Source organism: Hipposideros armiger, unplaced genomic scaffold, assembly GCF_001890085.2.
Source record: "Hipposideros armiger isolate ML-2016 unplaced genomic scaffold, ASM189008v1 scaffold_303, whole genome shotgun sequence".
NCBI classification, from domain to species: Eukaryota; Metazoa; Chordata; class Mammalia; order Chiroptera; family Hipposideridae; genus Hipposideros; species Hipposideros armiger.
In genome coordinates, this window is record NW_017731653.1 from 255,281 (window position 1) to 276,575 (window position 21,295).

At 47.2% G+C, this 21,295-nt stretch overlaps 2 protein-coding genes across 2 annotated transcripts in view; both read right to left on the bottom strand.

The window, feature by feature from the left end:
• Positions 1 to 21,295, bottom strand: part of LOC109391837 (keratin, type II cytoskeletal 5-like) — a 334,229-nt gene that overhangs the window by 242,701 nt on the left and 70,233 nt on the right. The gene's annotated exons all lie outside the window — the stretch shown is intronic.
• On the bottom strand, positions 9,333 to 16,264 carry KRT4 (keratin 4). The gene is made up of 9 exons (XM_019659748.1): positions 15,699 to 16,264; positions 13,580 to 13,794; positions 12,626 to 12,686; positions 12,136 to 12,231; positions 11,447 to 11,611; positions 11,055 to 11,180; positions 10,401 to 10,621; positions 10,101 to 10,135; positions 9,333 to 9,991 (listed from the first exon to the last, which is right to left on the bottom strand). The coding sequence occupies exons 1-9, from the start codon at positions 16,185 to 16,187 to the stop codon at positions 9,804 to 9,806; spliced, it is 1,596 nt and encodes a 531-aa protein (XP_019515293.1). The 5' UTR covers positions 16,188 to 16,264; the 3' UTR covers positions 9,333 to 9,803.

Sequence of the window (21,295 nt, forward strand, 5' to 3'; positions counted from 1 at the left end):
CTCCCAAAGCCACCAGCTCCTCCAAAGCCACCAGCTCCTCTAAAGCCACCAGTCCCACCAAAGCCACCCCCCATTCCTCTGCCACCACCAAAGCCCCCTCCATAGCTACCCCCAAAGCCACTGCCACAGCTACTACGCCCTCCCCCAAAGCCACCAGCCACGCTGCTGGAGATGCTCTTGTTGCCACCCAGGCTGTAGAGGCTGCGACTGCCAAAGCCGCCTGCTCCACTCGGGAACCCACAGGCCCCTCCACTGGCTCCCCCAGAGCGGGCCACACAGCTCATCCTGCTGCTGCCGGAGACCATGGCGGAGCGGCCGGAGAAGCCCTGGCGCCCGCCGCCTGATGTCTTGCAGACTTGTCCCTTCATGGTGAGAAGACTTGGTGAAGGAAAAGTGTGAGAATGAAGCAGGGACACCTAGAGTAAAAGAAAAGGGAAGGAAACTGAAGACCTGCCTGTGCAGAATAAATCCCTTTATATACATCTAGGAGGTTGCTGGGCTCAAAATGAAGGAGAGATCATTAATCCCAAATAGTCATGGGTTGGGTTTGCCTTCAAGGCAATAAGTTTGTTCCAGGCTGCTAAACACACCTTGAAAATAATCTGAAATGTTAAAAGTGCTAAGGTGGCAGGCTTACCTGGCAAGAGGTGGTGCCTGGCATTGTCCCATGCTTGGGCATGGCCACCTCCTAGCTTTGTCTGACAGGACCCAGGAGGCATGCTCATCTGCATCAGGTATTCAGCGGCCATCTGTCTGCCAGCTGTCCCTTTCCCTACGGGAGCTGGGCTCAGCTCTGGAAAGGATGGAATGAAAGGTGAATTTGGGAGGTTCTGGTTTTCTGGGTGGTAGAGACAGTGAAGTCCAGCCAAGGACCCAGGGAAAAATATCTCAATAGAAGGGGGTGATACAGTTCATTCCACTGTCAGCACATGGTCACTGAGTGCCCACTGTGTGCCCAACTCTGTGCTGGGTTTGGGGATCAAGTAATGACCTCTCATCCTCCCTTCCTGAAAACAAAGCCCAGAACAATCACAGATCTGCCTCCTGGGTTCCCCCTCTATCCCAAGCTGTAGTTCAGGAGACAGCAGCATTACAGTTCATGACTATCTTCTGAGGAAAACAGTAGTTAACACCTATGCACTTTGATGAAAATTAGCAAAATTCACATGCAAAGTATTTATTTGTTTGTTTTGAAAAGTTCCCTGCACAACTATACACTAAACTACCTCTAAGACTTTCTTTCTTGCTCCCCACATTTTTGGAATGTCTCTGATTTCAGCCCAAATTCCAGGGAACTGGAAATTCAAATATCAATTCTACCGCCAATTCAACAAATATTGACAGATCGCCTAACTTGTGACAGGCACTGTGCAAGGCACTGGAGACGCAGTCATGAACAAGATATGTGGGGCCCCTGTGGGACCATTCTCTGGTTAAGAGTCCATGTTTCTGGGAGGTCTGTAGCTTCGTTTTCCAGACTCACCCCCAACCCACCCCCAGCCTCAGGAGACCAGACCTGGCAAAGCCAGTAACACCTACTGTATGTGTCTAACTCCAAAAGTCTGAGAATTTTCTGCCAGCCTAATGTTTTTCAGAGGCTTAGGACCTGGGCTTGGCTTGTCCAAGAGGAAAGCCTTTCTGTGCAGCTCTAGAGCCTGCCAAAGCAGCCGCTTATCTCTTTTCAGGACAGGTCTTTTTTCCTTTCTGTCTGCTGCACATTAGGCCCTGCCAAGGGAGTGGCCTGTGTGGCCTTGGCAAGAGCCTTCTCAGAATAGGGGTGAAGGAGGAAGGGACAGGGGATTCTTCAACTCTCACTGGGCAGGGCTGGGAATGGCTCAAGTGCAGAGGAAATGAAGTGTTCTTCAGTGGCCTGGTTCCTCCACCTTGTCATCCTCTTCCCTTATTCATTACCCCCAGGCTATGCAATATCCTAGCGCCTTCCCCAGAATAAAGCCATAAACTTTTCAGGAGCTTACAGGCTTGTTAATATACTGGATCCCTTGATGCTTAACACAGTGCTTTGCCAATAATAGATGCTCACAAAGGTTAGTTGATTGAATGAATGAATGAATGAATGAATGAGTCAATCAATTGATGAATTAATGGATGGATTATGCCTTTGTACTGGATTACAATCAAATTAAAGCTAGTTCAAATCCCATTATATGCAGTAGCCCAAGCTAATTGAGATCCTCTTAACGTGAGGAATCCAGACTCTCAAATTTGGTGTTCAGATTTAAGAAAACGTACATGCAAAATTAGTGTCACCTCCTCCCCAGTGGAAAAAAATATTGTGGAATCACACTATCAAGAATCAATCAATCACAGAATCAATTTAAAGCTGACTGAACATTTGAGGTCACATAAACTGCCCCCTGCCCAGTACTGAGATTCCTTCTCTAGCATGTCTGCCATAGTCCTGACCTTCCACAGCTGCCGCCCAAGGCTTAATGGCATGTGACATTAGCCCAAAGCCCAGGGGGTGGCCACACACAGACACCTCCTCATTTTCACTCCCTCAGAAGGACCAAAGTTTAAAGAATGAAACAAACCCAGAGCTGGACCAGCCCCTCCCCATGACTGACCATGACCAAGGCTGTTGAAATTCTCTGTGCATCAGCATCGTTGGCCATTAAAGATGGTCCTCACCTCTGCCCCTCTGGATCTCACAGGAACATAGCTGGATGAATGCAATCTCTGTCAAATGCTTCAAGAAATGTACCACAAAATTTAGGCCACATTTTTTTTTCTCTTAATGTTTAAGAGTATGCACTTTAGAGCCAAAGAGATCCAATTTTTAAAATTAATTTATTTTTTTAATTGAGGTATCATTGACATACATTATTATATTAGTTTCGGGTACACATAGACCCAGTTTTTAAATCTCAGCTTGGTCACTGCAAGTCCAAGTCCATGAACAAGTTCTTTAACCTTTCTATGCCTCGGTTTCCTCATCTATAAAATTAAATTATTAATGGTACCTCTTTCATAGAGTCATTGTCACCTACAAAGCACCTAGCACAATCAGTATTCACTCTTGTTTTTAACTATTTTTGTTTGCAAGTCACATGGAGAATTTTGTTTGCAAGTCACATGGAGAACTTTCAAACCTGTCAGAAGAATGCATCCAGTAAAATGATGCTTCCATTTGCAAATTATCCATTGAGGCCCCACAGGGGTTGTGAGCACAACTTGGGGCTAGATAAATAGAAATCATATCAGCTCCATGACTTGGGGTGAGGGGAAACAGGCCTCAGCTTCCAGCCCAACAAAGAGAAACCAGTGGACAAATATGAGGAATGTTTACCCAGCAGAGGCTCTGTTGGTCAGCATGTGGTAGAGAGAATGGCTTTCAAAGAGCTCAAAATCTAGACAAACCAAACAATACACTCCTGTGTAAAACTAAATGGTATGTTACAGCTCCTGTGAGAGCATGGACAATCAGAAAACCAAGAAGAAAAACCCAGACCTCATGGGAAGGTTTCATGAAGAGACATGAGCCGAAACTTTTAAGGAGGGCAGGATTTGGATAGACAGAAGAAAAGACAGCTCAACCCAGGGGGTCATGAGCCAAGGCTTGGTGTTGAAAGCAAGCACCGTTGGATTTAGGAAGTGGAGATTATGGGGGACTTTTGTCATCTGTGGCTACACAACATCCTTGAATGCTTTCCATTTTGGTCATTTCTCACACTGTGATCCCCACCTTCCAGGGATAAAACCCAGAAAACACATTCCCAGAATCTTTCGCAACTAGAAGCCAGGCCTTACAATCTTCCAGTGAAACAGACCCTTGTGAGACTTGGGGACAACCTAAGAAGATGGCCACACAGAGAACAATTGATCTTTCCAGAGAGTGCAGTGATGGAGACATCCATGGACAGATGAGGAGTTTTGTGATTTTGTCCCAAGCATCATGGGTACTGCAGCAGTGCTCACCATGTTTACACCAAAGCAGCGCCCAGGTGTCGCTGAGCATGGTTCCAGGATACAGAGCTCCCAGAGGTGCCATGAGCAACAATGTCCTTTAATGAGCTCTTTTCAGTTTATTCTAGACAGAATAGATGTTCATATTTGCAAGTATGAGCACTAATTGATACAGTGAAAAGATGGGCCCAGCTAGAGCAGGAAGGGATAGTAGGAGACGATGCTGGGGAAGTGGGTAAGAGCAAGATGGAGGGCCTGCCTTTTGTGCCAGACAGGATGAGGCTGCTCTGTGGGGCCTGAAATCCAGAGTGATGGATCCCTAGGAATTCTTAAATTCACAGTGAATCAAGGTACCTTATTGCCTGTGCCCCTCCCACCAAGACAGACAGCAGCCATTGCCAGAGCCCCCTGATTCTTGTCATTCCTTTAGAGGGAATTCACTTGAAGAAGAACCTTTGAGAAGCAAAGTCATAACCACCACTGTCATGAACTAGTCCTAGATGTGGGACCTCCCCACTGGGGGATGGAAGGAGTGGGAAGAAGGACTTCATCTGCAGCCAGGATTGTGGAGAAGACATTGCCCACAAGGAAACAGGAAGCAAAACAGGGATTGGAAGTACACTAGCAGAACTAGAATGTCAATTCTGATTGGGGAGTCATGAGTAATGCAGACGATGGAAGGGGAGGAGGCAATCAGTGAGTTGAAATTCTTGATGGTCAGGCCCAGGCCTCTGGATTTGGGGAACCCAACAAATATTTTGAGAAAACAGAACTGGCTTACACTCACCTTCAACACCTGGATTATGTGAAGCTTAACTAAGTATCCTAAGCACTTTTCTCCTTGGAGAAAAGAGTGAATCACTGTGTTGCAATGTATCAAATCAGAGCTTCATAGGATGCTGTAAGCCAGGAGGCTATCCAATCCACTCCTCTACCTCAAAGCAGCCTTCCCACAGCCTCTCTGCTCGGGATTCCCCATGGAAGATGATTCATCAAATCTCCTGGCTTGCCCAGGCCAGCAAGGTAGCACCCTGACCAGAGGAAGTTCTTCATGATCTAGCTTTAGTGCCTTCTGCTCTGGTGGGAGCCTTACTCCTCTCCCTGGGATCAGTGAAGCTGGGGTTGGCAGGGCCTCACCTCCCTGTCCACCGTCATCATGGTACCCCCCACCCCTCTGGATCTGAAGGCCCCTTTTAACACCAAAAGATTATATTGACCTTCACATATGTCAGAACAAATACTTTCAATATCCTTTGAGAACATATATTTTTACCACAAATTTAGCAGTAATTTTAAATAAAATTACATCTTATAATCACATATATTAGGAAATGGTAACATATACACCTGAAAGATTTACTGTTTATTCAATCTGCAGACATTTGTGCACATTGTGCTTGGAACGCTTACAATAACACACCCACCACCCTAACCGAGGCCTTTCAGCCTCAGGTCACAAACTGCCAGCCAGCCTCTTCCACTGCTGGACAGCTCTGTCCTTTTCACGGGGCTCACTGCTCCCTGCTGAGAGTCCCCGCTGGATGGTACCCCTCCGAGTGCTGTTACCACCAGTCCTCCTTGTCTTTTTGTCCATCAGCACCTGGTGATGGGGGGCCCTCAATGAATGTCACCTGAACTAAAATGAATTTGCTCTCGTCTGACCTTGCAAAGCAACACACACAAACTTCCCCAGCTTCCATCTGATAACTCTTCCAATATTAGAAAACACTGGTGAATTTCCAAAAGCTGTTCTCCAGGTTAAATACAACCAGTTGCTTCTCCCGGTGTTCAGTACACCTGGTTTCCAGAACACTTCACTCCATTTTTACTAAATGTATCTCTTAAAACCATGGTGCCTAATTAAGATATAATACTCAGAGGTGGTGTAATTTGCACTAGATCTACTAGGAGGACCCTTACTGTCTGGCATGCGGACACTGCTTCTTTCATAGCAGGCTAAGGCTCTATCCCCTTCTTTAACTGTTGGCTCCTATCAATCCTGCCTGTGAGGCCAGACATGGACTTTTCCCACGTAAGTCAGGCAGTCCTGGGTGTGAATCCTAGCTCTGCTTCTCACTTACTTGTGTGATCTCAGGCAACTTTCCTCATCCGTGAAAGGAAATAATAGCAGATTAATCTTCCATAACTGTTGTGAGACTTGAATTAAACAATGTATGGCAAACACTAAGAATGGTACCTAGACATAGTACTCAGGAAACACTAGCCATTATTTTGTGTTTGTCATTTTGTGTCACTTTGGGGTGTGCTTCTGTCCAAACATGAGAATAGGACCTCTTCTGTTTCTCTGGAAAAATCATAGAATAAGTCAATGAATTAATTGCTCCTGTGACTACCTGTCTGACAGTGGGGCAAAGGTGTGATGCCCACCATAACAAGAAGGTATCTTGTTAAATGTCTACTATACGTCAAGCACAGTGGCTCTGATAAATCAAAATGAATAAAGCATGGTCCCTGCCCTAAGAATTCAAAAGCTAATGAATGGTGGGTTGGTAGATAGATGACAGATGGTAGATAGGTGGTTGGCAAATAGCAATAAAACTTTCTCCAGAAAACCTCCTCCTAGCTCATCTAGCTTCCCCTTAACCTTCTTCTTTGAACTCTTGAGGATCAAATCCACAACACTTCAATTAAAAAAAACTGCAGAAGCAGAACAATTTTTACCTTAACTCAAGTCAACCAGGAAACCATGGGCAGCAAGAATCCTGGGGCTCCCAGCACCACCGAGACCCTTCATGGCCACAGCCCTACACTCTGAGTTTTCTCCCTATGGGATAAAGAAATGGCTGACTGTTCAGCCCCTACCTTTAACACAGAAAAGATGGAGCAGGGACTGAAATGACTTCTTTCCTCAGCCTGCCTTTTCCCTTTGTCCTGGGCTGGCCCACTGGTACCATGCCCTGAGGGGTCATAAAGGGTCCACAGCCCCCTCAGTTATTTCCCTAGGTGGCGCTAGCTGTCTCACTAAACCTTGACCATCCACCCAGGATACGGTCATGGACATGCCTTATTCTGAGGTCCTCTGGTGTTAGAATCCAAAGCCTGGGTCCCAGCAGTAAGCTAAACAAAAACCCTACCATGGGACAACACTAATAAACTCCACTTTGCTATATCCTTCTGGTTTTACCAGCAGCAAGGAAGGGAGGTTTCAGAAGTGGTGTCAAGAATTTTCTGAAACTGAGAATGTTGAGCCCAGAGCAGAGGGTCTTGGTAAAGGGAGAGGGACCTATGCAAATGTGGTCACTGCTTAGAAGCCAGGAACCTGAGTCAAACCAAGAAGGAGATTGCAGCTGGGCTAGAAGTCAAGAGCTTGGAGAGCTAAGACCAGGGCAGACAAACCAAATAAACTGAATTAAAGATTTGACAACTCACAGTTGGGCCATTATGGTGTGAGATGTGATTTCAGTATACCTCAAGGTAAAGCATTTCAGGATGGGAGAAAGAGTGTGGGGCCTCCCAAGGGGCAGGTGATGCAACCTGTGTCTCCAGGGTTCCCCTGAACACAAAGAGCTGGCCAGAATCCAATTCAAAGGGTCTGAGAGAAGGGTGGAGCCAATTATCTCAGAAGTGGATTTTCTCCCCTTCTAATCATTTTCTTTGATTAGCCAGCCAGCTTCAAACCTCTGGCTCATGGCCAGGATTTACTCCCCTGGACTGCTCTGGAAATAGAGGGCAACAGGAATTTTTTTTTCTTTTTTGTAAAACAGAAATCTTCTTATATAAATAAAAAAGCAAACACACATAAGCACTTGCCTACAAATACAAACATATTTATTCTAAGATGCATATTCACATATATAATATACAACCTGACTTCTTGTGTAAATCATTAAATTCAACAGAAGAGGCCCTGGAGACCTAGCAGTGCCACTCAGGCTGGCACTTTGCTTGCTCAGAGGGCATGAGAAATTACGTAACCTGCCCAACAACCTCTATCACCACCACCCCTGGTTTCTCAGTGTGGCCCATCACAACTTGCAACTTCCTGGTGGGTGAACTTGAAAACCCCCTTCCCTTCTTCCAACCTTTGACACACACACCCCCCCCCGCCCCCCAGCCACCTCAGAAGCTCAGAAAAGAGCCAGTCCAGCATTTTCCCAGGGGAGAGGTTCAGTGAAGGGAAGAAGTCAAAGACTTCCTGCTCTGACACAAGACATGAGCCCCAGGACAATGGGGAGATTAGGGCTTGGCTTGTGAAGGACTGGGGAGTCCTGACCTGGGAGTGTCTGTTTCTGGCAAAAGGCCCCAGCCCAGAAAGTTCAGGGCCCTAAGATTAACCCTTCGCTGCTCCACCTCTGCTGCCCTGAGCCTGCCTCCGGGTCTGCGTGAAAGCCCCGTGGGCAGGGACTGGCCTTGGGTGAACCGTGTGCCTTCTGTCTACACACAGTCAGGGCCCCATGGGCTCTGCGCTGGAGGGATTGGAGTATGAATGAATGAACGCCTGTTAGTCAAGGGTGCAAAGCACCAACTGGGTGACCAAGAGAATTAGTATATTCTGCATCTGCAGTAGGAGGGGTTTAGGTCAGACTGCACATGGGGAGCTGTGCAGCCTTTCTCTGGAGAAGGGGAGATTATGCTACTTCAAGTATCTTGGAATTGATCCATTATAGAAACAGAATGACCACAAAGGCTATACCCAGACCCCCACCCCTGACTGTCCTCACCCCTATTCTCCCTTTCACCAACCAGAATCTTCAGGGCTAATCCCAATTAGGCAGCTTCACCTCTACTGCTCCAGGAGACCTGCCTCACCTCCCCCACTCTCTCACCACCCAGGGACTCCCACCCAGTGACACAGTTGCTGGAGGAGCTGGAGAAGTGAGTACACCACAAGAGCTCTGTGAGGATGACACGCTTTCACTCTTCCTTCCAACGATTGTGACCTTGTTGATTCTTGAAACAAGTTCCTAAAAGCCTTGCTGGCCCGGTGGGATTTAGCCCAGAGCATGGAGTTTTGTAACTAGAGGGCTTTGCTTTATGCTGAGTATAGGCACCCCATAAGCTCCATAACCCCTTGTCTAATATTCAGTAGAGATCCCTGACAGCCTCTCCTCATACCTGCCCTACACCCCACACCTCCAGACTTGTACCCCTTCCCCCCAGGTTCACTGCAAGCTCAGCCCTGAGATGGCCCCTCCCTGATTGCCTATAGTAGATCATCTTTATATAACTGTTGGTTGTTTTGAGTCTGTGCCCCTGTTCTGTAGGCAGCCTTCAGACTCCACACACTGCATCTCCCCCTCAATAATCTGGGTAACTTTGAAGGAGACACCTGAGAAATTAGCCGATGGCCTTGATATGTAAAGACAGATCCCTCAGGCCCCAACCTCCTTCAATTTCACATGAATTCAGGAGACTTCTCTCCAGGGAACAAGAACAATTGCTCAGAGTGAATGACAAAAGCATTTTATTAAAGATTCACCCAAAGATGGATAGAGGGAAGGAGAAGAGCTGAATGCGACTGAGTGGTTCTTGTCCTGACCTTGCAGGGCCAGTTGCTGCCAAGTGATGGAGAAGGAATTGGTTCTGATGTAAAGGGATACCTGGGATCTGGTAGGAGGCGGCATTGGGCTGGGAGGGGACATATGTGACCCTGATGATTCTGGAGCTCAAGCTCCTGGTTGTGTTCTGCTCAGTCCATGGGAAGGTATCGAGTCAGCTGACACCCCTCCCATTCCAGGTGGGTCGCCAAGCCCAAATTGAGAAGAAGCTACAAAACTCCAAGAGGGCAGAGTCTACTCCCTGGCAGTGAGGTGACACTGGGAAGATGAGACCCAGAAAGGAGGCAAAGGCGAAGGAAGCACAGAGACACCAGAGCTGGGCCCAGCTGGCCTCGGCAGGCTACAGGGACCTCATCTCCTCTACCGGTTGGATCTCTTGGTCAGGGTGGATGTAGAGATGGTCTTGCTGCTGGAACTGCCAAAGACACCACCGCCAAATCCATAGCCACTTCCAGATCCAGAGCCAAAGCCACCACCAAGGCCAAACCCGGAGGAGCTTCCTAGTCCTCCTCCAATGCCTCCTGCACTGACGGCACCACTGACCACAGCTATGGGAGAGAAGCAAAGGACATGGTTATTCCAACAGTGCTGGCAAGCAGGAGTCACAGCTCAAACCAGGGTGAATGAATGGCCACAGCAGGGGCAGAAGGTACTTACAGATGCTCACAGCATTCTGGCATTCTCCAGACATCCTGTGAGGGAGAGAAAGAGCAGTGAGTCACAGCAGAGCCACGAGCCACACTTCATTCCGTCAGCAGGTTTCAAGCACCTTTCCCATCTTTAAGCAGCCAACTGTAAGGCCTGGATGTGAACCTGTTATCTAATACTGTCCTAGTTTGCAAGGCACCAGCACAGCACTGAAGCAAGTCAGTGCATCATCCCGCAGAGATGCCCTGGACCTGCCATGGCGTCAACCTCTCCATTCCTCGCAGTCCCGCCCTGCCTTCCCCTTCTCACCTGCACTCCTCGCCCTCCAGCAGCTTGCGGTAGGTGGCAATCTCCACATCCAGGGCCAGCTTCACGCTCATGAGCTCCTGGTATTCGCGCAGCATCCGGGCCAGCTCCTCCTTGGCCTTCTTCAGAGCAGCCTCCAGCTCTGTACGCTTGCTGAAGGCATCTTTCAGGGCCAGCTCCCCACGCTGTTCAGCATCAGCCACAGAGGCCTGCAGAGTCTGGCACTGTGGACAAGGTTGTGAGACAGACCATCATCACTGTCCTGCTGTCAAGGACACTGATGTCTCTCCCCTCTTATGTAGCAGCCTTGCTTGGGTTTAGATGTCAGCATTCTGTCTCTACTCCCCAATTTTCCTGATTCTTATGCATTTCATCCACCCCAGCCAGAGCCCACCAATTCCCCTACCAGGCTGACTAGATGAAGATGAGCAAAATCCAATAAAAAAGAACCAAAAAGCCTTTTTTATTCAGGTGTCATGTCGTATGAAGTAGGATATTGCGGAAAAGATCAGGGTATGACTTATGCAAAGAGCTACAAATCCCCTTACAAACAGGCTCAGGATCTTCTGGCCTGATGCTTTATCTGCTTGTCTACTGTGGAGACATCTGTCTCGGGCCCTTGGCCCTGTACTGCAGCTGGAAGGAGGGAACACGCACCTGCTTCTTGACATTCTCGATCTCGGCCCGCAGCCTCTGGATCATTCTGTTGAGCTCTGCAATCTCAGTCTTGGTGCTCTTCAGACTGTCACCATATTGGTCAGCTGAGTTCTGGAGCTGCTGGAACTAAGACCCAGGAGACACAGGGAACAAGGAGTCAGGGGCGTTTGGATAGAGTCTATTCTCAAGTCAACTCAGCAAGAATAGCCACAGGTGGCAGGGATAATATGAAATGTCACATAATCTCAAATCAGACCAGGATCAATGATGCCTGGAAGAATCAGTTCATTTCTGACTTCTCTTGGGCTCGAGCTGATGATTGCCTGCTCATAGACATCAAAAGCAGAGCCCCAGAAGCTACTCCCAACACCTGAGAGATCCCCGGCACCCACCTTGGTCTGGTACAGGGCCTCGGCCTCGGCCTTGCTCTTCAGGGCGATTTCCTCGTACTGGGCCCGGACCTCAGCGATGATGCTGTCCAGGTCCAGGCAGCGGTTGTTGTCCATGGACAGGACCACGGATGTGTCACTGACCTGGGTCTGCATCTGGGACAGCTCCTGTGGGGAAAATGTCTCACCTCAGGCCTCCTGGAGTGTGTTTTCTCATCTCTGACACCAGAAATATGCTATCGTCATGGAAATGGCCATGCCACAGGCCCAGAGAGAAGCAGTTAGCATTCCCAATGTGTAGGAAGGGGGACGAGGGGCAAATTTCTAAGTAGAAATCAAGTGGTTGGCGACATCTCAAGACAGAAAAGCAATGCTTGTAGTCTTTACTTCTCCCTGAGAACTATAAGCCACTTAATGGCAGTGGGAGCCCCGTTGGATGGAATGGGTCCATTTCACTAGAGAAATGTCAAATGGCGAAAAGTTCTATCCCATGCAATCTTTAGATCTATCACCTCTTCTAAGATAGCCTCTAATTTGGAGAACCTCCTACTTTAACCCTTTCTATCCATGACCTTGCTAAGAGCCCACTGTCCTGAAGTAAAAAAGCTGGAGTGCTTCCAAAGAACTGTGAACTCCAACCAGCAGCCTCATGAAGGATTCCCTTCCCTGAATGGGGGGTGGAGGGTCCTTACCGCAGCATAGAGGACCCTCAGGAAGTTGATCTCATCATTCAGGGCATCCACCTTGGCCTCTAACTCCACCTTGTTCATATAGGCAGCATCCACATCCTGCAGAGGAGGGAGCGGGGATAAGACACAAAGTATAGGAATTACAATAAGGGCAGCTGGTTTTAAATGACTCGCAGAGGCGTTCTCAGCCGTTTAGGAAAGGCTTCTCAACACCAGGTGAGGCAGTGAGGGATTAATCATTTGACACAGTCTGCCCCTAAAGCCACCTGAAGACATGGAATTTAATTATCCAAATGGGCTTTTTTTCCCAGCCTTCATTCCTTAAGGTTTTAATTCCTTAAGGTTTTCCAGACCTAGTTTGTTAGATCTGGATAGTACCTACCAACTGGGGTGGAAATGAGGCAGAGATGGACCAACCCCATGATTCCAGCCAAAGGCCACTCGGAGGGAAGGGTGCCCTCTCTGCAGTTCCCCACCCTCCTTCGTCTCTTACCTTCTTGAGCACCACAAAGTCGTTCTCAGCAGCTGTGCGTTTGTTGATCTCCTCTTCATACCTGGGGGTGGGAACAAGAAGGAAAAGACAAAAGCCCCACAGTGAGTTAGTGTTTCTCAGCTCTCTGCTGCTGCTTTTCGTACATCTATTTGGAAATATCCAGCTAATTGGCTACATTTGCTCATGCTCGTACAGGTATTCATTCAACTTACATTTATTGAATAATGACCATTTTTGAGGTACAGTATAGACTAATGTATTAAGAGAAGTGAAAACCAAACTTCAAAAAGACTGTTTTCAAGAGATAAAATGTGAGGAGAAGAACCAGAGATGATCTGGTTGGTTTTATTTCCATAGAAGAGCTGCCTCCTTTTGGCCATTTGGTGGATTCAATTCTTTGTTTCACGTGAGAGTGAATATTCATTCACTGAATTAAATGACTCATTATATATCCAGTACTACGCTACATACCTTCTCTACCTCATTTAGTTTCATTTCATTCTCAGCCAATAAGGTAGGACTATTACCCACTTTAAATTATAAAGAAACCTGAGGCTTAGAGAGGTTAAGCAGCTTACTCAAGATTACACAGCTAGTAAGTGGAAGAATCAGTATTCATACAGGTCCGTCTGTCTCGACAACCTGTATTCTTCTGACCATGCTATAGTACTTTTCATCAGTTTGGTTTCTAATCTTGTTTGTATATGACAAGCCCAGCCCCCTGAATGTGTTATTCATTTTATGTGTGGGACAACTTAAGATTACTAGACCTCACCCCATTAAAATGTGACCACCCCATAAAAGATGCAGGGGAACAGACTAGAGTAGCTTCCTGGCTGCTTTGGGATATCTTCAGAGCCTGGGATTCTAAATGACTGGAAAGGAGCCCAGGGAGCCTGGGGTGTGACAGGGCAGATTTTTCCGGGTAGCATCCCTTCTTTCCTCCCCACACACCTGGTCTTGAAGTCCTCCACACTGTCCTGCATTGTCTTCAGCTCAGACTGCAAGCGTCCTTTGTCATTGGCCAAGGTATCTAACTGCTTCCTCAGGGCACTGAGGTAGGCTTCAAAGAAAGGCTCCAGGTTTTTGCTGGATGTGGTGGTGGTCTGTTGCTGGAGGAGGTTCCACTTGGTCTCCAGGACCTTATTCTGTTGCTCTAAGAACCGCACCTGTGTTTGAAAAGGTATAGGTCAATTGATGAGGGCCTGAAGCTTTTGGCAGGAGGGCTGTCCAAGGGCAGCACCAACCCCACCAATCCAAGCCAACCAGGTGGCCCAAGAACCATCCAAGTAGGACTGCCATGTCGCAACTCCAGGAACCATTCAGTAGGGTCAATATGATGGCCCCATTTGTGAGCCCATAGCAGCAAATGAGCCATGTGTGTCGTGGAAAACAGAGCACAGCCAGAACAGCAAGACCTGACCATGTAGCAAGAACAACTTCCCCTACAGAGATTCAGAGGCTCTGGGAGGAGTTGTTGACAAGAACACTGAACTTCTATGAAATAATAAAATAAAACAAAAATTAGGGGATACAACCACAGTGTGAGGCCTTCCATTCAAAGTGGCCCTGGTCCATGGCAAAGGAATGATAAATTCACTGCAGATTTTTAAATACACTTACTTATTAATGAACCTGGTGTGTCCCTGTGAACCTGTGCACAACTGAATATAGTTAATTAAGATCAAGACCCCACACATATTCTGAGTCTCAGCTAGACTCTATTCTGCAAGGGGACATCCCAGAACTTTCCTTCTGTCTATGAAAAGATCTAGCCAGATGAATCAAGGTAGCAGTTCAGCATGACAGTTCTACTTTATGTGCCTCAGAATCAAAACGAAAGCAGGTAAGGGTGACTGATCACAGTTTGAACTCGAAAGATAAGATGAGACAGGGAAAAACCCTTGGTCTTGCTTTTATATCTATATGTCCTACAGTCACAATAAAGCCTCTTTAAGCTACCCTGGGTCTATTCAAACTAACAAGAAGAGCAAACATTCCCACTCAATCTACTCTAAGATTGTTCATTCTTGCCCTATACATCTAAGAGGGCTAAGACTTCGATGCACATCCTTGACCAAATGGGCTACGTTTATCTATTCAATCATTAATCATTGGATGACTCAGCTCCTTGAGGCTGATTTGCTTGCTATCATCCATCATACTTGGCTGTAATTGAGCTTGAAAACTTGAATCTCTAACCTTGCATGGAAAAGGAAGTTGAACTACAAAAAGAGAAGGAGAGACCCATCCTCTCATCTCTTCAAATAGACTCAGATAAGCAATTTTGCCCAGAGTCAGGAGGATGAAAACAATGACCTTCTAAGGTCCTGTTGGGACCTAGATTCTGCCACTAAAGTCAGCCCCTTTTTCATTTGGGAAACCAGACTGGTTTTCTTCTGCTCCAACAACAGAAATTCCAATGGTTAAAATTATTATATTAACTACAATTAATTATTAGTTAATTATTAAATTATTAACTGTGTTATTTCCAAAACCAAAATCTGAGAAAAAGCAGGGAAACAATAAACCCACTTTATACCTGGGGTGACCTGGACCCAGAAAAGTTTAATTATTTGCCAAGTATTATGCAGCACATCTAGGTAAGGGTGACTGATCACAGTTTGAATCCAAAAGGTGAAATGAGACAGGGAACCACCAAACCCTTGGTCTTGCTTTTATATCTATATGTCCTAAAGTCACAATAAAGCCTCTTTAAGCTACCATGGGTCTATTCAAACTAACAAGAAGAGCAAACATTCCCACTCAGTCTACTCCAAGATTGTTCATTCTTGCCCCATATATCTAAGGGGGCTAAGACTTTGATGCACGGAGAACCAGGGCATCCTTGACCAAATGTAGTAAACTTCAAATATTAAACTGTGTTGATGACAGTCTATCTTCCCACCAGCCATGGGACAAAAGACACTCAGAATAGTGACTCCTCTTTAACAGCTGGAAAGTGGAAGCCCAGAGTAGTTCAGTGGTTTTTCCATGGCAGGCTCAAGTCTGAGATACCGGGACTCAGGAACCCTGGCTTCTACCATCTGGTCTGGCCAAGGGGATGGCTCACCTTGTCAATGAAGGAGGCGAACTTATTATTGAGGGTCTTGATCTGTTCCCGCTCCTCAGTCCGGACCTTCTGGATCTCGGGGTCAATCTCCACGTGGAGTGGGGTCAGCAGGCTCTGGTTGATGGTGACCTCCTGAATACCCCCAGCAGGGCAGACAGGAAAGCCAGGACCACCCCGTCCATTGAAGGTGCCCCCAAATCCACCGCCAAAGCTGCCGGCGCCGAAACCAGCACCAAAGCTGCCAGCCCCAAAGCCTCCAGCAGCCCCGAAGCCAGCACCTTGCCGGAATCCGGCCATGCTCATGGAAATACTCTTGTTCCCTCCGAGGCTGTAGAGGCTCCTGCTTCCAAAGCCCCCAGAAGAGCAACGGCCTGCTCCCCCAGACATGGAGGCTGAGCTGAAAGCAACCTTCTTGCCCCCACCTACAATGGCTGAGCCACTGCTAAAGCCCTGGGACCCGCCTCGGGCAAACTGCTGCCTGGAGATCATGGCTGGAGAGAGGAGAGCGAGCTCAGAGCTGTCAGAGAGAAGCAAGAGGGGTCAGGCCAGTGAATGCCACAACTCTACCCTGGGTCTCTTATATGTGCTGGAGCAGCAGGGCTTGGTTGCAGGGGCATAAAGGGAAAAATCTGAAACATCTCTGGGCTTGGCCCTTGGCACCAGCCCATCTTTCTCGCTCCTGCTGAGCGTGTCACTAAACACACCTACAGGAAGTCATTTGGAGGACACAGGTTACTGGATCCCAACACTCCCCTCCAGGAGAACCTGCACCAGTGCCTCAGGGCCTTCTGCATCAGAGGACCTGCCTGGCCAAGCCCTCCAGGCCCCCCACCCACTGTACTTCCTTCTCACCAGCCTGCCTACGGCCTCCCTGCTCCAGACGAGGCGACCCATCATCTGTTCTCTCACTCCACAGAATTTAGAACCTGAGGGCCTGGGATCCAGTGCACAGCCTGCTGTTACCAGATCTGCAAACCTGGAGCAAACCACTCTCTGAAGCTCAGTTGCTTTACCCATAAATTAGAAATAATACAAATATTTACCTTTACCTCCTCTCAAGATGCAGTGAGATTACAGTTAATGAAGTGCTTTGTAAACTGTCAGAAGCTGCACATATGTTTGTTATTATTGTCATTCTTATTCCTCCATGTGCTCTTGGACCCAAGGACACATACAAAAGAGGAAATCCATATATACAGCCTTATAGCCTTCTGAACCTAGATCAAGACTCACCTCGACTTGACACTGTTATTGAGAACCTACTATGTGCCCGGCATGGAGCTAGGGACTAAATAGAGATACCTCTGCCTCAAGCCCTCCAGCCTCTTGTTCTTTCTTGGCCTCTGTTCAGGTCTCTGTCTGCAGGATTCTAGATCAGTGTTCTCCATGCTGGGTCCTCACTCTGTGCGCCCTGCTTCTCCGTTTGCTGCCCAGTTGCTCCACCAAGACAGGCCTGTTCTGTTTTCCCATAATATGGAGAAGGGCAAGACTTTGTAACTTTTTTGATGCTGGTGACACCTTTGGCAGGATAGTAAACCTATAAGCCCCTTCTCAGAGCAATGTTTTCAAATACAAAATCCTAGTTTTAAGCCCTAACTTAAATTTTTCCCCACTGAGTGCAACAGATCTGTGTTCAAATCCCACCTGTTGCCATTAACTCCCTGTGCAGTCTTAGGCAGGTCTATTAACTGCTCTGAACACATTCATCCCATCCTCGCATCCGTAAAATGGGACCTGCCTCAGAGGTAATGAGACAACATACCTAACCCAGACACTTAGTAGGTCAGTAAGCATTCATTCTTTTTCTGTCCAGGCTTTGCCATTGCCATTCATGAGGAGAAATTAGATGAGTCTGAAATTGTCTCCTCTTTTTAATCCCTCATGAGACTGCTAGTCCAAATCTGGGAAGTAGCAGTGACCAGGGTCCGGATAATTCCCACAGGCCTGAGCTGACGCTGATGGACTAAAAGCTGACCATGGCAAAAATGAACAGCTCCCTCCATGCAAAGAACGAGGGCAGGGCCTGTGGGGTAAGAAGAGGGGTTCGGTGAACCCAGGCCTGCAGGGGGGCTGAAGTGGCTGGGAGCTCTCTCTCCTCTGCCAGCTCCTCCTCTCCCCACCTCCACCCTCATCCCCTCTCCCTGCCCTCCTCTTGTCTCCACCTCTGATCTGCACCCCAGCCTCCATCTTATCTACCTCGGCCTTTGCTGAGATCTCCCTGCCCTGCCCAGGTCTACATCAATGGAGAGTGCTGTGGCAGTGAAGACGGGAGGCCCTCAGGCTCCATCCAAGGTCCATGGGAGAAAGCCTGGGGGATGGTCCGTCCACCTATATAGTAAGCGAGCATTCTAGAGCTAGGACCATCTCCTATAAGGGATGGGGTTGAGCATTCACTCACCCTTTCAAGGAGTATTTAGTGAGTGCCAACTCTGTGCCAGGCACAGTGCAGGGTGCTTTATATGCATGTGATCATTTATCTTCCTCAAGCTCTGTGCAGTCAGTATCATTAGCCCTGCCTGCAAATGATGGCCTGGAAGCTCAGGAGGGTAAAGTAGCCCCAGGGTTACACAGGGGCATGTGGTGGAGCTGGGACTTGAACCTGCGTTAGTCTGATCCCAAAGGCTTTGCAGCCCCTGGCCTCTCATCCTTACCATCCTGCCTAGTATGAAGTCAGTTTGCCTAATTTGTGCAGAGGCCAAACCAGAACTGGACACCTGAACAAGCCTGACTGAACTGACTGTTCAGGTCAAAGGGGCTCTGAGGACCCTGGCATTCCAGCATCTACCCATTTCCACCCTGACCCCAGGGGTGGGTCCTGGCAGGGGAGGAAGGTGGGGCTACTCCAGGTCTCTGGGGCTGCAGTTGCAGGAGCAGAGGACACCTGAAGCTAACCCCTTGAGGAAATGAGGTCTGATTATCTGGTTTTCTGCCCCAAGAGGCGGTAGGAAGGTCGCCAGGATGGTAGCCTGAGTGAGGGTCCAGGAGTTCAGACCTTTAGCTACCTCACCTGGCTCTCTAAACCTCCCGCTCACGGCTCCATTCTCCCAGCTGACCCTGGAGGGTTGATAAGGACTTTTATGGGCTACAAGGAGGAATTGTATCCACAGAGGTGAAGCCCTGAGGTGGCTCATGACGTGTCCCTTGTGTCATGTAGATTGTGGCTGCAGCACTCCACAACTAAGAGAAAATGATGTGGTGTATTGTACCTAGAAGTGTGTCCACTTGTATCTAGTGCCCGAAACAAAATGCAGGTGGGGCTGGAAGGGATTTGGGGAGAAATAATATATAATAATACATTCAATCTTATTTTGTGCTTGGACACCCAAACCATGTAGTCAAGATTGAGGGACTTCTTGTGAAGGTAACTCTAAATTGAGGCATACACCATGCCTGAGACAAAAAGTAAGATGAAGGGAAAGCCACAGTGCTTTACAGGTAGGAGAAACTCTCATTTAGAGCTGTTGTTATGTGCTAGACACTGGTTGCTTTTCTTATAACAGTTCCATTCTTCACAATAACCCTGCAAAAGAGGTGTTGCTATGCTCAGTTTAGAGTTACAGGCATTGAGGCTCAGAGAGGTTATGTAACTTGCCTAAGATCACACAGCTAGGAAGTGGTGGAAATGGGAGGTCAGTCCTGTCAGATGTTAAAGCTTGTGACCTTAACCTCTATACCACAATGCTTGATATCAGTGACTTTGTCCCACGCAGAAGCTGAAAAAAAAATTATATGGCAACTTATAAAGACCTGCAGCTATGGTCCACCAGAGCAGCAACGCGGTCTTGGACATTTTCTGCAGAGGTCTCTGCTCCTTCTGTCCTTGCTCTTGTCACATGATTGGTTGTTTGGTTTAAGTGGCCCTGACCTTAGAGCTACCCAATAAGGTATGACACTGTCCCGAGGGGCCAATTCTTTGTCCTCCAAATTAACTAAATCCAAATTAACTTAATTAAAAATACTGTAATAAACCCAAACCAAATAAAAAGAAAGTTCTAGTCTAGAACCATATTCTGTGGCCTTATTAAGTCAGAATTGCCAGAAGTTCACAGAATCCTTAAACTGTGGCACAAGAAACCAAAGGTAGACATAAGGAAGAGCTTCTTATCCAAAAAGGGCCTTTTATCCTCTAGTGAGAGAGGCAAAGAGAAGAATTTCTATCCTGAAAATGGGAAAGATACCTCCTGTCTACCTGGGCCAAAGGCAGGGGATTGGACAAGATAACTCTACCTGGCATCAACTGCTAAAAGCTGGCCCTGGCTCCACCCCCACAGCTTCTACTATTGTCCTCCATGACCCTTCCTCACCTGGCAACTGTTCCAGACCTTGTCAAGAAGGATGAGCAGCTGACAGGGGTGTGGAGCAGCGGCAGGAGGGTGTGTTTGCTCAGGACTTTCTGAGTGAGGGAGACAAGCCTCACATTCAGCCCTGGGATTACGGGGATCCCAAGGTCTTTCACTCTCAGCCCCAAACCTGGTGTGTGGTGTGGGAAAGGCCCACACCTTGGCCAGGTCCAAGCCCTCACCCGTTTCGGTCACAGTCACCCAGCCTCAGCAGCTCCACTGTGCCTGAGTCACTGTATGGGGAGCCAAAGCCAACTTGGGGATCAGAGACTCTAAAAAAGAACCAGTCAGCATTTCAGGGAGGGGCCAGTGAGGGCAGTGATAAAGAGGGTAAAGACTCCTTAGAATCAGGGGTTGGGGAGACAAGGAGAGTCTGTGCACAGAATCCCCACCCTTCCCAGGGGTAGAGAGCAGCTTCTCCTGGGCGCCCACCCTGGGCATGTGCAAGCAGGGTTTGCCCAACATGTAATAGGTCTGTTCAGATTTTCTATTTCTTCCTGATTCAGTCTTCGTAGGTTGTATGTTTCTAGGAATTTATCCATTTCTTATGGGTTGCCCAGTTTGTTGGCATATAGTTGTTCATAGTACCCTTTTATGATCCTTTGTAATTCTTTGTTAGCAGTTGTAATGTCTCCTCTTTTGTTTATAATTTTATTGATTTTGGTCCTCTCTCTTTTTTTTCTTAGTTATTAGTCTAGCTAAAGATTGTCAATTTTATTTATCTTTTCAAAGAACTAAGTCTTAGTTTTGTTAATCTTTTCCATTGTTTTCATGTTCTCTAGTTAATTTATTTCTGCTCTAATCTTTATTATTTCCTTCCTTTTGCTAAATTTGGGCTTAGTTTTTTCTTCTTTTTCTAGTTCCTTGAGACATAAAATTAGGTTGTTTGAGGTCTTTCTTTTTTCTTTTTTCTTTTTTTTTTGATGTATGTATTTATAACTATAAACTTCCCTCTTCAAATTGCTTTTGCTGCATCTCATAAGTTTTGGTGTCTATGTGTTTCCATTTTTATTTGTCTCAAGAAACTTTTTTACTCCCCTTTTTTTTCCTCTGATGCACTGGTTATTCAAGAGAGTATTGTTTAATTTCCATGTATTCATGAATTTTCCAGTTTTCCTATTACTGATTTCCAATTTCATACTATTGTGGTCAGCAAAGATATATGGTATGATTTAAATCTTCTTACATTTGCTAAGACTTGTTTTGTGTCCTAACATATGGCCTAACATATTATCTATCCTAGAAAATATTTCATGT